Source organism: Hypanus sabinus, chromosome 10 (assembly GCF_030144855.1).
Source record: "Hypanus sabinus isolate sHypSab1 chromosome 10, sHypSab1.hap1, whole genome shotgun sequence".
NCBI classification, from domain to species: domain Eukaryota; kingdom Metazoa; phylum Chordata; class Chondrichthyes; order Myliobatiformes; family Dasyatidae; genus Hypanus; species Hypanus sabinus.
Genome location: NC_082715.1, coordinates 123,561,431 through 123,576,708, shown reverse-complemented (window position 1 = coordinate 123,576,708; position 15,278 = coordinate 123,561,431). Strand labels below are relative to the sequence as shown.

Below are 15,278 nucleotides of genomic sequence, written 5' to 3'. Positions count from 1 at the left end.
AAGGTAGAAGGAGATGAGTTATACAGCTCTTGTTACATGCACATGCAGTTCAACTCTCTTAGTGATTATGCAGTAAGTTTGAAGTTAATAACTCATTTCCTTCTACCTTAGGCCACGAACTTATCAATCACCCCTTGTAAATGATAGGTAATAAAGGATCTAAGCGAATCGCAGAGCAGAAAGACTCCAGTGGTTGGGGCCAATTTCAGGAATTCCACCTGGTTAGCATATTGATCAAAATACACCACTGAAATCATATCAAAAGTACTAAAAAAGGCATTTGGAATTATGGATTTCCCTGGACTGGTGAGAGAGGAGGTCTGACAAATGGAAGGTTTCTTTTTATTGTGGTGTTTTGAACTAGTGAAATAAGACACTTGGTGGCTGCTTTCGCTCTCCTATCACAAGGTCCTGAGGTGCTTCAATGTTGTTGCTATGATGTGGGAAACAGAGATGTCAGATTGGACACAGCAAGCTCCCACAAACAGTAAGGTGATAATGGCTAAAAACAACGTATTTTGCTGTCAAGGAATTGTTGTTGAGTTCTTCTCTTCACCTTATGGCACAATCAGGTGGCGACGTTGCTGATTCTTTTGCACCCGTCTGCTTTTTACCAGGCTGAGCTGCTAGCTTGTTGCTCAGCCTGGCACAGACGGGAAGTGTGTAAGGAACCGGTCAGAGTCGAACCTGAGACCACTCACCTTGAAGTCTGGTGCGGATGCCCCTAAGCCACCGGCAAGCTGGTAAAGAACTGCTCTGGCATTCTTCCACCTGCCTCCTAGCACGCAGGATCTCATCTGGAAGACAGGAGAATCTCTCTCAGTGCAGCTTTCCATGGCTATTGGGAATTGCAAATTGTTGTAATATAGGGAAATGTGGCAACTTCATGCTCAATCTTGTGGGGTCTGAGTAAAATAGCTGCTCATTGAACCCGAGATAAAAAAAAACATGTCAGAGGAGCAGACGGCTGTTGGATGTGTTGATGTGAGGTGCTGGGGAGGGACAAAGTGGCCAACTTTTGATCATGAACCAACATCAATGCAGAGAAAATGACTGCGATTGGGACTGTTTAACTGGGTTACTTTAAGCACTGGGCCAGATTGAAAAGGTCAGGGTGTTGTGCCCAGAGGTGTGGGACGGGTCGGTCCTGCCTGCTGCTCCATGACATTTACTTGGGTCTGCTCTGCCCCGAACTGAGGCTGTGGCCTGCTCCAGTTACAGTGATGCCTGGCTTCGTGTCTGTGGGCCACCGTAGGTAAAACTTCAGTTCTGTATGTTGTTTGCTTCCCCTTGTTGTTTGCATGACTTGTTTTCCCCTCTCTGGGTATTTGACGGCTTTTCTTTTTAAGGGTTTCTTTGTTTTGTGGCTGCCTGTAAGGTGACAAATTTCAAGGTTGTTTAATGTACATATATGTAAATCGATAATACATGAACTTTGAATAGGATTTGTTATCCCTGCAGTATTCAACTCTGTCCATATTTTACTATGCAGAATTCACATTTTGTATAATAAAAATTCCCAGTGAATAATAGACTAACATATCAAAGCAGAAAATGACCAAAGTGGACCATTCAGCCCATCTAAACTCAAGCTATCTTCTAACAAAAGGTCAGGAACCTGAAATGTTACCAAATTTGTTTCTCTCTGCAGAGTTGCTGCTGATCTGCTCAATTGTCCCAACTGTTTCTGATCTTATTTCAACTGATTCTCCCTGCTCAGCATCCAGATTCACATGCTTGTCCTACCCTGCCTGATACTGGTATGTAACTTTACTCTGGTGTAAAGTTCCCTTCAATTTTTTCAGTTCAGTTTTCATTGGACTATACTCCCCATTGACATCCCTGTTCCTCTGCCACACTTCGAAGTACCATTTCAGATTGACAGTATCCAAGTAGCAAATCACATGGCTTCGTTTCCAAATATCGTTCAATACTTTACAAGTGGTTTTAACAAGTGGATTGAAACCGAATCACCTTCATTAATGGAATAAAAATAAATAAACTCGATTACAAACTGGTTTTGGTCCTTAAATCCACATGCATACTCTAAAAGCAAGAGGTCATCAGATGCAACATGTAAAAATGTGTTTAATGTATATTGGTCTTTTTCAAAGCTTTACCTCCGCCACCCATTTTCCTGTGCGAGAACATGTTCATTGGCTAGACTGAATTATAATGACCGTTGCCTCCGTTCCTTAACCTCCAGTAAGGTTTTTTTTAAAGAATACTCTTCTGGAAACTTTTGTGGCATTCCAGCTGCGTTAACATGAATTTATCTGTCTGTATTTCTGCCCAGCAGTTCCTCTGCTATTAGCCCAGCATATTAACACTCAACAAACATATTCTAGGCTATATAAACACTGGAGAACCCGTAATCCTAAATTGTTTCCAAAATACGGACTGGATTATTAACCAACAAGTATCCTAGGTTGTCAGCAAACTGGATCTTTTTTGGAGTCTACTGTCTAGTTTATACAGTTTAGGTTCTAAGTTAAGTCTTAACGATTGTTTGGAGAGGGTCGCTTTCGTTTGCCGAGGTTACTTTAGGGTAATTGAAGGCAGTAACCACTCCAATTATGCAAATCCGGATCTCCGGCATTTGGATTTTACTCCCTTCTAGCTCTGGTTCCCAACCCACTGTACCGCACAGCCTTCGGTATGTCTTGTTTGAAATCCAAGTGAAGCAAACTGCCCGTAGCATCAGCTGCCTTTATTGCGCATTTATAACAGCCTGGTTTCTTGCCGTGGAAGCTGAAGCCTGAATCATCCACTTCGCGCGCAAGTGTGGTCTGGCTCTCTCCCGGCTGCTCGGTGTGAGAGGAGGGACGCGGAGCACCGGGCGGCCTCGACCCAGTGCGTGTGGATGCGACTGACTGACAGACGGACGCAGGTGGACACCGCCGCCCGACCTGCTGGTGGCCGCAACAACTGGCCAGCTGCCGCCGATACTGCCTCTCCAGCTCGGTCCCCGCGCTGTCAGCGCGCAGACAACTTCAGAAGGGAAGGTGCCGACTGCGAGAAGTTTCTCTGGAGGGTTTTATTTCGAAAGAGGAAACCACCTATCTTACTCCTTCGAGCGGCACGATAATGAGAGAGATATGGCAACGCTCCGCTGAGACTGGAGAGATCTGTAAGCTTCTTTTAAAAAAATAATTTCCTCTCCAGCTCCTCCTCGGTCTCTCATCTTGAACTGGCCGTGCAGTGTTTTTTCCCCCTTTCCAGCTTAATTAGAAGTCTATGCGAATAGGGGCATGATAAAACCTAACTCTCTCCTCTCCAAAAGGTCATCTCCCCGATCTTAACTGGGAAATGTTCAAGTACCATTTCACCATATCGTTGTTTTTCTTTTGCTTCGACCGAATTAATTAGACAGCAATAATAAGTATGGGATGGATAAGCACAGACGGAAAAAAAAGTTTTGTTTTTTTGATATTTATAATGTTACTTTAGCCTCTGCCGTGGGAGAGTTCGGAAGAATCGACTCCCTTTAACCAGAAAGACTGGGCAATTGAGAAAGGAATGCAGAATATTTACTACAAAGTTGGGAAAAGAGTTAGTAGCACAGAGGCATTTCACCCATCACGTCCATGCTGGGCTCTTAGCATATCTACTGTGGTCCCATCTCCCTACATTGGGATCATATCCTTCCATGTCTTGTCTAAAATCATTTTTTCCCTGAAATCGATGCCAATAAAACTCTCGGCAGCTCGAGTAATACCTGTTTCTTCCATGGAAGTTTCTGGGTCCTCTGTAACGTCGGGGACTTGCATGTAACACTAAAACTCCTGAGGCCGAAATGCAGTTATCACAAGAACAATGTGAAGTAAAAAATAATTTTATGATTTTAATGTCGAGTTCTCCTTCTGGACTACTGCCAATTCGAGTGGCTGTTGAAAAAGGGCTATGAGCTGGCATACAGTCAATGGGCCGAATGGATTCTGATTATAAACACTAACTTCAAATCAACACACACAAAATGCTGAGGAACAAAGTAATAGGCAGTATCTATGAAAATGAATAAATTAGTCAACATTTAGAGCTGAAAATCTTCGTCAGGGAAGGCCCCAAGGGGAAAAAGGTGGGGGCAGGGGAAGGAAGGACTATAGCTGGAAGATAGGTGAAGCCAGGTTGTTGTCAGTAAAGGACTGGAGAAGAAAGAACCTGATGGGAGAGGAGAGTGGACTACGGGAGAAAGAGAAGGAGGAAGGGATAGGGGTGGGGGTAATGATAGGCAGATGTGTGAGGAGAGTCCAGAGTGGGGAATAGAGAAGGAGGGAGCTTTTTTTTCCACTAAAGAAGAAATTGATATGCATACTATCAGGTTGGAGACTGCCCATGTGGTATAAAAGGTGCTACTGCTCCACCCTGAGGGCGGCCTCATCATCTTGGCACAAGAGGAGGTCATGGAGTGACATGTTGGAACAGGAATCAGAATTAAAATGTTTGGCAACTGGGAAGTTCCACTTTTTGTGGCTAGAGTAAAGGTGCTCAATGAAATTATAGCCCAGCTTATGATGGGTAAATCCAATGTAGAGGAGGCCTCATCAGGAGCTCTGGGTGCAATAGACGACCCTAGCAGATCCGATCCATAGGTGACGTGTTGCCTCACCTGGAGGGATTTTTTAGGATGATGAATGGGCAGCTGTAGCACTTGGCTAGCCCCAAACACCTGGCCATTCCAGAAACACCTGGACTTAAAAATAGAAAACAAAACATTTGTAGGAAAAAGGATATACTGGTTAGATAGAATGTAATTTGAAAATGGACTATTCATGGTCAGAAAACCAAGGGTTATTTTACTTATTGACTGTCCAGCTTTGAATGTTTGAAAGACCTCGTATTTTCCCTCGCAGTTTCATGATTTGCTAATTTTAAAATGGGCTATCTTGTTTGTTTGGTGGTAAATTTAAAGTACCTTTCAAACTAGTGTTTCTCCTTAATTGAGTTCTAAAATGTCCTTTCTTCCCCCATACTAATTGAATTATTGGAGATGGGCATTATGTTCAGCCTGGACAATTTGGAGTAGAGATCTGTTTCCTTACTGTGTGACTTAGACTTTGTAGATTTTTAAAAAGCTGTAAAATGCAGGACGTTGTCCTAGGACAGCAGAGGTACAGTCTTTGTTTTTTTTTAACATTGAATTTTCACAGGATTGATAATCATGGTGTTTGGCTGAAAATTCATCAGGAAGGGTAAGAAGAAAATCACATTTAAAAGGTTGTGAAAGTTCTTGTATTCCACTCTCCTGATGCCAGTTGGAGAGGCAGAAGCTGTCACCTAAAGCCTTCTCCTGCTTGTTGACTGTGACTATCCTTTTGTATCCTACACCACAGGAACATGATCTTCTCCACTCTTCAGTCATTTTAATGTAACTCTATTGCTGTGATGATGATCTGCTCTTCAGACATGAACCCATTTCAGGTCTGGCACTAGAAGAGAAACATTCAGATTAACCCCCTTTCTCAAAGATCTTCAGCAGGGTCCTAGTTGCTGGAGACAGTTATAAAAGGTCTTTAGTTGACCCACTCCCAAAAAGTAGAAGAACACACACACACTGCTGACTTTTTCTTCTTCCTGTACCCATTCCATACTAAGTAACACATCGATGCTTCCACTGTGGCAGATTGAATTGTGAGTTACTGCCATTACACAGATCTAATTTTTGACAAACAAGAGCTCCTTATCAGGGAATTGGTCAAAATGGAAGGGTTTGCACTCCCTTCACATGAAATGTCAGCTCCATTCTGGATGCCAGTATCAACTCCCATCTTCATACCCATTGACTCTTGTGTGGAATGCCTACCTTAATAAGATCTGTGTTGGCGAGTGGCCAAGTGGTTAAGGCGTTCATCTAGTGACCTGAAGGTCGCTAGTTCGAGTCTTGGCTGAGGCTGCATGTGTGTCCTTGAGCAAGGCACTTAACCGCACATTGCTCTGCGACGACACCGGTGCCAGGCTGTATGGGTCTTAGTGCCCTTCCCTTGGACAACATCGGTGGCGTGGAGAGGTGAGACTTGCAGCATGGGCAACTGCAGTTCTTCCATACAACCCTGCCCAGGCTTGCAGCCTGGAAACTTTCCAAGGCGCAAATCCATGGTCTATCGAGACTAACGGAGGCCTACACATATTAAGATCCGTGAATTTGGATAAATTCAACAAACACAATACATTTTATAAAATAATTGGTTTGCTGGTGTGAAAGGTTGCAAATGGTTCAAGATGACAGGAGTAGAGCAGTACTGAGGGACCGTTCCAGAAAAGAACTGGCATATTCAGAATGGGCAATTGCCTTCCTCCTGTTGCTTTGACAGTTGCCAGGCTGTAGGTTAATCACCGACATGCTAGAAGTACAAGATGCATTGCTAGCCTGTTAGGCATTTGGCTCAAATTCATAGTTACAGAAAAACACAATTATTTCAGTCCAACATCCATGCAAACCATGATTAATGTTGATCACATTTGCCTGCGCATGGCCCATGTCCCTCTAAGCCAGTGGTTCCAATATGTTTTTTATGCCATGGACCCCTACCCCTACAAAGGAGGCCAGGTTAGGAACACTTGCCTAAGCACTTCCTTTCCCTGTACCAGTACAAGTATCTTCTGAACACTGCAATTGTGTCCACTTTTACCACATCTGGCAGCTTGTGCCCTAATCCCTGGCAGGTTGGGCCCTTGTCTGGCCACCAGATGGTAGCTGCACATTTAATTCTGGAGCAGCCTTGTAATATACTTATGTGTAAAATTGGGCATATTGTTGGTGGTCCTGTGTACTTTCCTAGCAGGCTTCCGAAAGACAGAGGTCTAAAGGATTAGGAAAGTGAGAATGGGAATGATTGCCACACAGTGTGGAAAAAGGAGACCTCTAAATATTTCCCCTCTCATCTTAAATTATGCTATCTAGATTTAAAATTCCTTGCCCTCAGAAAAACATGGACTGCCATCCCTATCTATCTCCCTCATAGTTCTACAAACTTCTATAAGGGCCTTCAGCCTCCCTCACCTCTCCCCAACCATGATCTCTCTCTCCCTGCCCCCTTCCCACTCTCAGTCCACAACAGAGACCCATATAGAATCAGGTTTATAATCACCTGCATATGTCATGGAATTTGTTTTTGTTTTGTGGCAGTAGCAATACAATACATAAAATTACTACAGTACTGTGCAAAGCTCACAGGCGCTATATATATAATATCTGAGACTTTTGCACAGTCCTGTACCTGGGCACTAGACGGTCTTCATTTGACAAACTATGGTTTAATACTAGACCCATCTTAGTAAAGAAGCAAAACACAAGAAGCAAGAGGAACTCAGCAGGTCAAGCAGAATCAACAGATGGAAATGGATAATCAATGCTGACTGCCCTTTTCCTCCACAAATGCTTCCTCCAGCAGTTTGTGTACTGTCCCAGAATCCAGATACAGTCTCGTGTGTCTCTATCTTAGTAAAGGAAATAGGATGGGAGGAATTGTTGCCTGGATAAGATTGTCATTTAAATTGCCTACTACTGCTTGGGTGGTGAGTTAGAGATATGTCTCTACCAAAGGAGGTGTAAGGTGCCCCTTTCCTCTGCTAGCCTGCAGGTCACCCTTGGCAAGGTGTAGCAACTGCTTATGCCCCTGCCTCCCCATTCAGGGTCACAAGCAGCCATGGGAGCAGCTGGTACATGTCACAAGTCCTGGTTATGTGACTGCTGCCCCCAGGCAGACGATCTCCAAAGAGTATTGATAATGGCTGGGGTCATCCATCTTGTAAAGACTCAGCCCAGAAGAAGGCAATGGCAAACCACTTCCGTAGAAAAATAGCCCAAGAACAATCATAATCATGGAGACATGATCCCCATGTCCTACAATATGGCACATAATGACGATGACAACTGCTGTTCAATAGTTGCGTATCATCTTAATGACCTTTCCAAAGGTAACCAAATAGTCCTTGCAGAGGACTTTGAGTGCTCCTAAAGGTTAGATCACCTTTTGCTGTTCACTTGCTAAGGGTCAGAAGAAACATTTTAAATATCTTGGGAGATCATACCAACAATATGCCAATGCTTTTCTGGAATTTGTCAGGGGACTGTCCCATCTATTTAGATATTGTATGGTAATCATCATGAGGGATGCAGTCCTTGGTGTCTTAAGAGAGCCTGCGTTGATTATTAAGGATATTTGAAGCCTAGCAGAGCAGTACCTTGACCATAGATGAATGGGAGGGATGGGGTATAGTGGTGGTCTCCTACCAGCTATTCCGATCATAGTGGACCTTCCCCACCAGTGCTGCGTTCAGGGATCTCCGCAACTTCTCAATCTCTCCCTGAGTCATGCTGAAACCTTGTCATGTGTCAGCCATTGCACTTTAGTCTTCATGGAAAGTGAATGCAGGATGCAAGGTATCAGGTCTAATCAATACTCAATCTACTTTAATCTCACAAGAGGAAATTCAAATTATGACAGTCAATAATCAGGGTTTAAGCTGTGTACTGACTAGATTTCCAAGTGCCATTTTGTTGCAATTAAAAGCAAGAGCAGCTGTGATACATCTTGAATTGTGAACCCATCCCACTGGACATCCAAGTCTCCATTCTATTATTTTATGACTTGCTGCCACCTTACACTAGAATGTAAGAGGTCCTAGAGTAAACAAGTAATTTGTCATCTTTTCCCTAAAAATTGAAACCAGTGTTGCAACTTTGAATAGAGCCTAGCAGTTTGAAAAGCTGGGTTAGCAGTTCATGCTCACTCTCAAGTACTCTTGCACTCCAGTAGCGTTAAACTAAGGAATGAAATTCTAAATAAAGCAGCCATCGTAATCCAGGACCCCACCTACCCCAGTCACCCTCTCTTCATTAACCAACCACTCCCCGCTTCCCCAACTCTAGTCAGGCAGAAGATTCAAAATCTCGAGATCATGTAGTACCAAATTCAAGTAGATCTTCTATCTCACTGTTATCAGACCTCTTAACCTCTCAGACTGAGAGCTGAACTCTTATTTCCCAATTCATATTGTTCCGGCCTTTATACTTTAGTTTGCTACCTGCACTGAACTTCTCCCACTGTTACAGAATCCAATTTCTTATCACTGACTCGACATTGACTATATATGACATGAAACTGGTTGTGGCACTGATACGGTGTAAAGCCAAAAATAGTGTAAAAGAACTATAATCTGCAGTCTGGTTTTCTTTTGTATTACCACTTTGTGCAATTGAGTGATCTGTTGGGCTGGCAGGCAAACAAAACTGTATCCTGGTAGACATGACAATAGTAAATCAATTCCAATTCCAGACAGATAGCACATATGACTTCTCTGGCAAAACCTAGGCTCACAGAGGACAGTTGGCAGGCCAGGCCGGGGATGAATTCTGAGATGTTTCTGGTCTCTCGGCTTTTTTAACAACGGCTTTGCGGGTGTTTCTTTCAGGTTGCACTGAGTGCTCCCGGCTGAGCTTTACACCTCCGGTAGTCCTACGTGACTTGTGCCTTTAATCATTGCTGCTTCTACAGTGGTGAGTCATTCGGATGTTTTCTCCTTCACAACTGCAGCCATCCAGTAGCAGCGGGAGGGGCAGGTGTTAAAAGGGAAGCTGAGGCAAAAGAGGAGCAAAGGGGTAGTCCAAGTCAGGGAATGGTATTCCCAATGGAGTGGGATGGGTTGGGAGGGAAGCCTAATCTGCCCAAAGCTATGAAGTGTTTCCAGTGGCTGAGAGCTTGGTAAGCGGAGGACATGGATTTCAGAAAATTGGCAAAATAACTGGGCATTTAATGGGAAATATTACTGCTGGGACTCAAGTACTCTGCCTGAAAAGGCCTGTGGAAACTGATTCAATCAAAACAGCTAAAGTTGAGTTTATTGTTGTGTGAGCAAGTACATGCATGCATAGGGGCAACGAAAAACTGACCTGCAGCAACATCACAGGCACAGAGCATCAGATAAGCAGGATTCACAATAACAACACAAACTATACACAGTTTTTACAAGAAAGAACCACATTTAGAACAAAAAGAAGCAAATTCCATCATACTGCAATTTGGCCCTAGTGCTGCTCTACCAAGGTAGTGATTAGGGTTGTGCAGATTGGTTCCAGCACAGAATAGTTGAAGTTGGTGTTGTGGGACTTCAGGCTTCTGAACCTCCTGCCTGATGGGGTAGCTGCAAGAAGATTCAAGACTCAAAGTACATTTATTATCAAAGAATGTATAAAATATACAAGCTTGAGATTTGTTTGCTTATAGGCAGCCACAAAGCAAGGAACCTGAAAAATGCAATTTTAAAAAATAGGGAAGACCATAACCACTGCGCTGAGAAAGAGAACACAGACACACACATCGTGCAAACAATAGGAGCATTCTGAATCAAATTGAGTCCTTTGATCCGCTCCCTGGAGCAGCTGGAGTAGGTCCAAGCCTCGACCTCGATGGCATGGCCTCAACGATGGGGAGTTTTATAAATGGGATACCTGTTTGTAGAGTTAAGAGAAAGCGGAATTTCCAAAGAGCCAGCATGGGGTGGGCCAAATGGCCTTGTGTGCTGTGCTATGTTGCTTCCCCAGAATGTTTCAGCGGCCAGTCCACTCGTGGCAACAACTCAGCAAGGTTAGAAAGCTTCTGAGGCAAAAATCATCCACCTGTCTAAATAAATTAAATGAATAGTGAAGCTTTCACAGATAACACCCAGGGCTTGGATACTAATATTCTGATTCAATTCCTTCCAACAGATCACTTTGTGTTTACAGAGGGAGGTTCCCCAGCTTCTTCTCAAGTCCCGTGAGCGACAAGGCTATCGCTTCCTTCAAGTTCGCTGTCCCTTTCTTTCCCTGCAGGCCAAGGGGTTGCAGGAGGGAAGGCTCTTGCTAGAAGCTGGGCATTTCATGAACGGACAATATGGACACCTCCTTTCAGATAATAACTTGGAAGGAATAAAAGGGAGACGGGCCTTGAACCCTTTCGTTTTTGCCTGGAAGGTTTTTTAATCTGCGTCTGCTGCCACAGTTGGATGTTTCTGGACATTCTTCCGACACGGCCTGAGGAATGCCTGCCAAGACACCGATCTATCTGAAAACAACCAGCAACAAGAGAGGCAAGAAGTTTAAGCTAAGGGATATTTTGTCCCCTGACATGATTAGCCCCCCACTTGGAGACTTCCGACACACCATTCACATTGGCAAAGGAGGGGAGCATGATGTGTTTGGAGACATTTCCTTCCTTCAAGGCAAGTATGATCTCTTGCCTGGAAATCAGGGCAAATCAAAGTTTGGCCAGTATGGCGGCCACAGTGAATTCTTCCGAGCAAACAGCACACCAAACCCTACTTTCCCTGACGCGTCCTCACCGGTGCTGAAGAACGCCATCTCGCTGCCCAGCATTGGGGGCTCCCAAGCCCTCAACCTACCTCTCCTACCCTCCGTGACCTTCGTACCAAAGCGAGATTACTCCGCCCCTCCCAAGCCACCGCGTCTCCACTCGGACACTGAGCAGGAGGTGCCAGACGATGGCGGGCAATGGGAAAACGGGTACAATTGCATGGAAGGAACTGAGGTGAGAAAGAACACAGCAGTCTGGCAGAATGGTGAACTGCACATCAGTAACACATGTAACTTTATTGGGAAACCTGTGGACCGTAAAACCATGGAAGAAGATTCCACTCCCTATCCCGGGCAAAATGGAGTGAGTAAAACAACCAATTCGTCAGAAGACTCCCTCCTCAACCTCACCAGCTCCTTCCTTTCACTTCAGCTGGATCTGGGGCCTTCCATATTGGATGATGTCCTCAACGTCATGGACAAAAAGCCCCAGCTGGAGTTCAAGTAATGTGCATGCACTCAACAAACTTGACAGCAGTGAGGTTGGACCTCTTTCACACTATGCTAGGATCTACGCATCCACTGGTCTGCATGCTGAACTGGAAGCAGGCTCTTGGTCCGTTCTTGGGAATGTTTGATGAATCGCCCTCCAGAATTCCTCCTGAATGATGCTGGTGTTGGTAATCATTCAATTCTAACTCGCTGAGGACACCAAGGACCACTGCAGTGCCAAATAGCTCTGCGGTGCAGCAGTTTCAGATGAACATTGACAATGGCTGTGTTGAGTTTGCGAACCAGAGCAAAGCATTCTTGTGCGATTAAGTACGTGAGCATAGATCGATGTTATCCTTTCCTCATCAGGCGACTATACAAAATGAGGATTTTCTTCTTAGTTGTAGTGGAAGTTTGTGAGAATCATTTTGTTTCTGGTTATCTATTGTTTAGGTACGTAAAGCATTTTTTTTTGGCAAAATATATTACTTAAATATACATGTTGCTTGAAATGAGTGCAGCGTCTGCCACAATAAAGAGATAAGTACAGGATCGATGTGTGGTAGAAATTACTTTATCTAGAGACCACGGATGCTGGAATCGAGATGCAGCGTTTTGACCTGAAGCGTCACCAATTCCCGTCCTTCCACAGTTGCTGCTCAACCCACTGTTTCTCCAGTAATGGCCATGTTCTGTTCCACGGACAGTGAAGGTCTCCCACTAATTGTATGAAGCAATCCAGTCACTTTTCATCCCCAGACCAAGGTGTGCGAATGCTCACCGAATGGCTACTGCTCCATGCTTGCTGTCAACTCGGTTAGTGAGTGAGCGCAGCTCCTTCAGTCAGTCCCCTTGAGATTGCCTCACTGTTTAATCGGATAATAGCTGATCTGTACCTGAGCTCTATTTACCTGCTGTGATTTGTATAAGCTTGCCCTACAAAAACTCTTAAATGATTTATCTTGGAAAAAATCCACATTAGAGGAAGCCGTTGTCAGGGAAGTTATTTATTTATTGAGATGTAGCACAGAATAGACCATTTCCCCCCCCCCCCCCCCCACGATTTAAGCCTAGCCAAATCACGGGGCAATATACAATGACCAATTAACTTATTAACCAGTACGTCTCTGGACAGTGGGAGGAAACTGGAGCACCCGGAGGAATCTCATGCAAACTCCTTACAGGCAGCGGCGGGAATTGAACCCTGGTCACCTTTACTGTAAGGCGCCGTGCTAACCACTGTGAAAGAGTCAGAGCTGAATTTGGCCTTCCTGGCTAGTACAGCTCAGGAACACTTTTGCAGGTGACGATACCGTTTGATGAAAAATGCTCCTGAGGCCGTGGCTCTGTGATTTGAATGAATTGGATGAAGATAATTTCTGGGTGGTGAATGAAATTGATCCATATCTCAATAGGCTGACAGACAACTGGAGGCTGCCTTTGCATCATGTTCCAATTGGCTCAGACAGTGTGTACATCAAGCCGATTGTTTGCTATCAGTCCAATGTTTACAATGAGACTGCAGATGCTGGAATCTGGAGCAATAACCCATCTACAGGAGGGTTAGGTGGGCCAGGCGGCATCTGTGGGGGGAGATAGACAGTCAGAGTTTTGGGACAAGGTCCTTTGTTAAATTCAGACAAAAGATTTCAAACCAAAACAACCAATGGTTCATTTCCCTCCAAGATGCTGTCCGACCACCGAGTTCCTCCAGTTTTTGTTTCACTCTAGTCCTTGTAACTGTTGACTATTTTCAACACGGTTACGTTTTTCATTTGAACACCCACCTCCTCCAGTCAAAATGATGATTGGAAATTCTTTACCATTGTCACATGTACTGAGATACATTTTTTTAAAAAAGGTGCAGGCAGGTGGTGGGGGGGGGGGCTAGGCAGAAGACGAGGCTAGCATGGACTAGATGGGCAGAAGAGCGTGTTTTTGTGCTGTATTATTTTATGTTGCAGCTATATAGGACCCTGGTTAGACCCCACTTGGGAGTACTGTTCTCCGTTCTGGTCACCTCACTACAGAAAGGATGTGGAAAATATAGAATGGGTGCAGAGGAAATTTACAAGGATTGTTGACCAGATTGGGGAGCATGCCTTATGAGAAAGGGTTGAGTGAATTCTGCCTTTTCTCCTTGGAGCAACGGAGGATGAGCGGTGACCTGATAGAGGTGTATAAGATGATGAGAGGCATTGATCGTGTAGATAGTCAGAGGCTTTTTCCCAGGGTTGAAATGACTAACACGAGAGGGCACAGTTTGAAGGTGCTCGGAAGTAGGTACAGAGGAGATGTCAGGGGTAAATTTTGTTTTTTACACAAAGTGTAGTGAGTGCGTGGAGTGGACTGCCAGCGATAGTAGCGTCTTTTAAGAGACTCCTGGACAGGTACATGGAACTCAGAACAATAGAGGACTATGGGTAACCCTAGGTAATATCTCAGGTAAGGACATGTTCGGCACAGCTTTGTGGGCCGAAGTATTGTGCTGTAGGTTTTCTATGTTTCTAATAACAGACTGCATTGTAGAGTGTAATGGTTATCAAGAAAGTGCAGTGCAGGTGGACAACAAGATGAAAAGGCCAGGACAAAGGTAGATTAGGAGATGAAGAGTTTATCTTTTATGTAAAAGAGGCCCATTCAATAGTCTTATAACAGAATAGAGGTAGAAGCTGTCCTCCAGCCTGGTGGTATGTGTTCTGAAGCTTTGTATCTTCTACCCTTCACGAGTAGGGTGAGAAGGGAGAATGAACGGAGTGGGAGGGGTCAGTGATCATGTTGACGTGACGGTGCGGGTGCAGCTGAGCAGGTCGAGCAGTATCCGTCAGAAGAAAGGAGTTGATAAATCTACCCCCAGGATTTTGAGGCGAAATGTTGATCATTCTTTTCTTCCTACAGATGCCGCTTGGAGGCTCCAGCAGGTTGTTTGTTGTTGCTTGGTTATGTTGGCTGCTTTCCTGATGAAGGGTTTCGGCCCGAAATGTCGTCACTACCTCCTCCCATAGATGCTGTTTGGCCTGCTGAGTTCTGCCAACAGTTTGTGTTTTTATGTTTTCAAATCAGAGCTAGAGTTTGAAAATAAGAAATTATTATTACAACTGTATAGGGTACTGTATGCAGTAACACTTGAAATATGGTACATAGCTTAGAGGTGTCCCAAAATAGATACATAGGGTTAATTGTTGGGACAAGAGGATTGTCTAAAGTAATTAGATCTGTTCCTTAGATTTTAGAAGAATGAGGGAAGATCTTATTAGTTCCTGAAGGATCATACAGACTGGAGGTTCAGATGTTTCTACTAGAGGGGACACAAAGGGGGTAGTTCCTTAAAACTAATGAGTGTAGGAACTTCTCAGAGGGTGGTAAGTCTCTGGAATTCTCTACCCCGGAAGTTTGTAGAAGCTGGGTCACTGGGGGCTTTGAAAGAGAAAGGTCAGTGAATTAAGTGCTCTGAGGCAGTGGGAGGTATCAGAGTCCACGGAGGGGAGTCTGG

At 44.4% G+C, this 15,278-nt stretch overlaps 1 protein-coding gene across 1 annotated transcript; it reads left to right on the top strand.

Annotated features, from left to right (window-relative positions):
- Positions 1-2,660: 2,660 nt before the first annotated feature.
- Positions 2,661-12,337, top strand: cdc42ep3 (CDC42 effector protein (Rho GTPase binding) 3). Its single transcript, XM_059982851.1, has 3 exons — positions 2,661-3,130; positions 9,415-9,499; positions 10,709-12,337. Exon 3 carries the CDS (start codon positions 11,022-11,024, stop codon positions 11,799-11,801), a length of 780 nt encoding a protein of 259 aa, XP_059838834.1. The 5' UTR covers positions 2,661-3,130; positions 9,415-9,499; positions 10,709-11,021; the 3' UTR covers positions 11,802-12,337.
- The last annotated feature ends 2,941 nt before the right edge of the window (positions 12,338-15,278 follow it).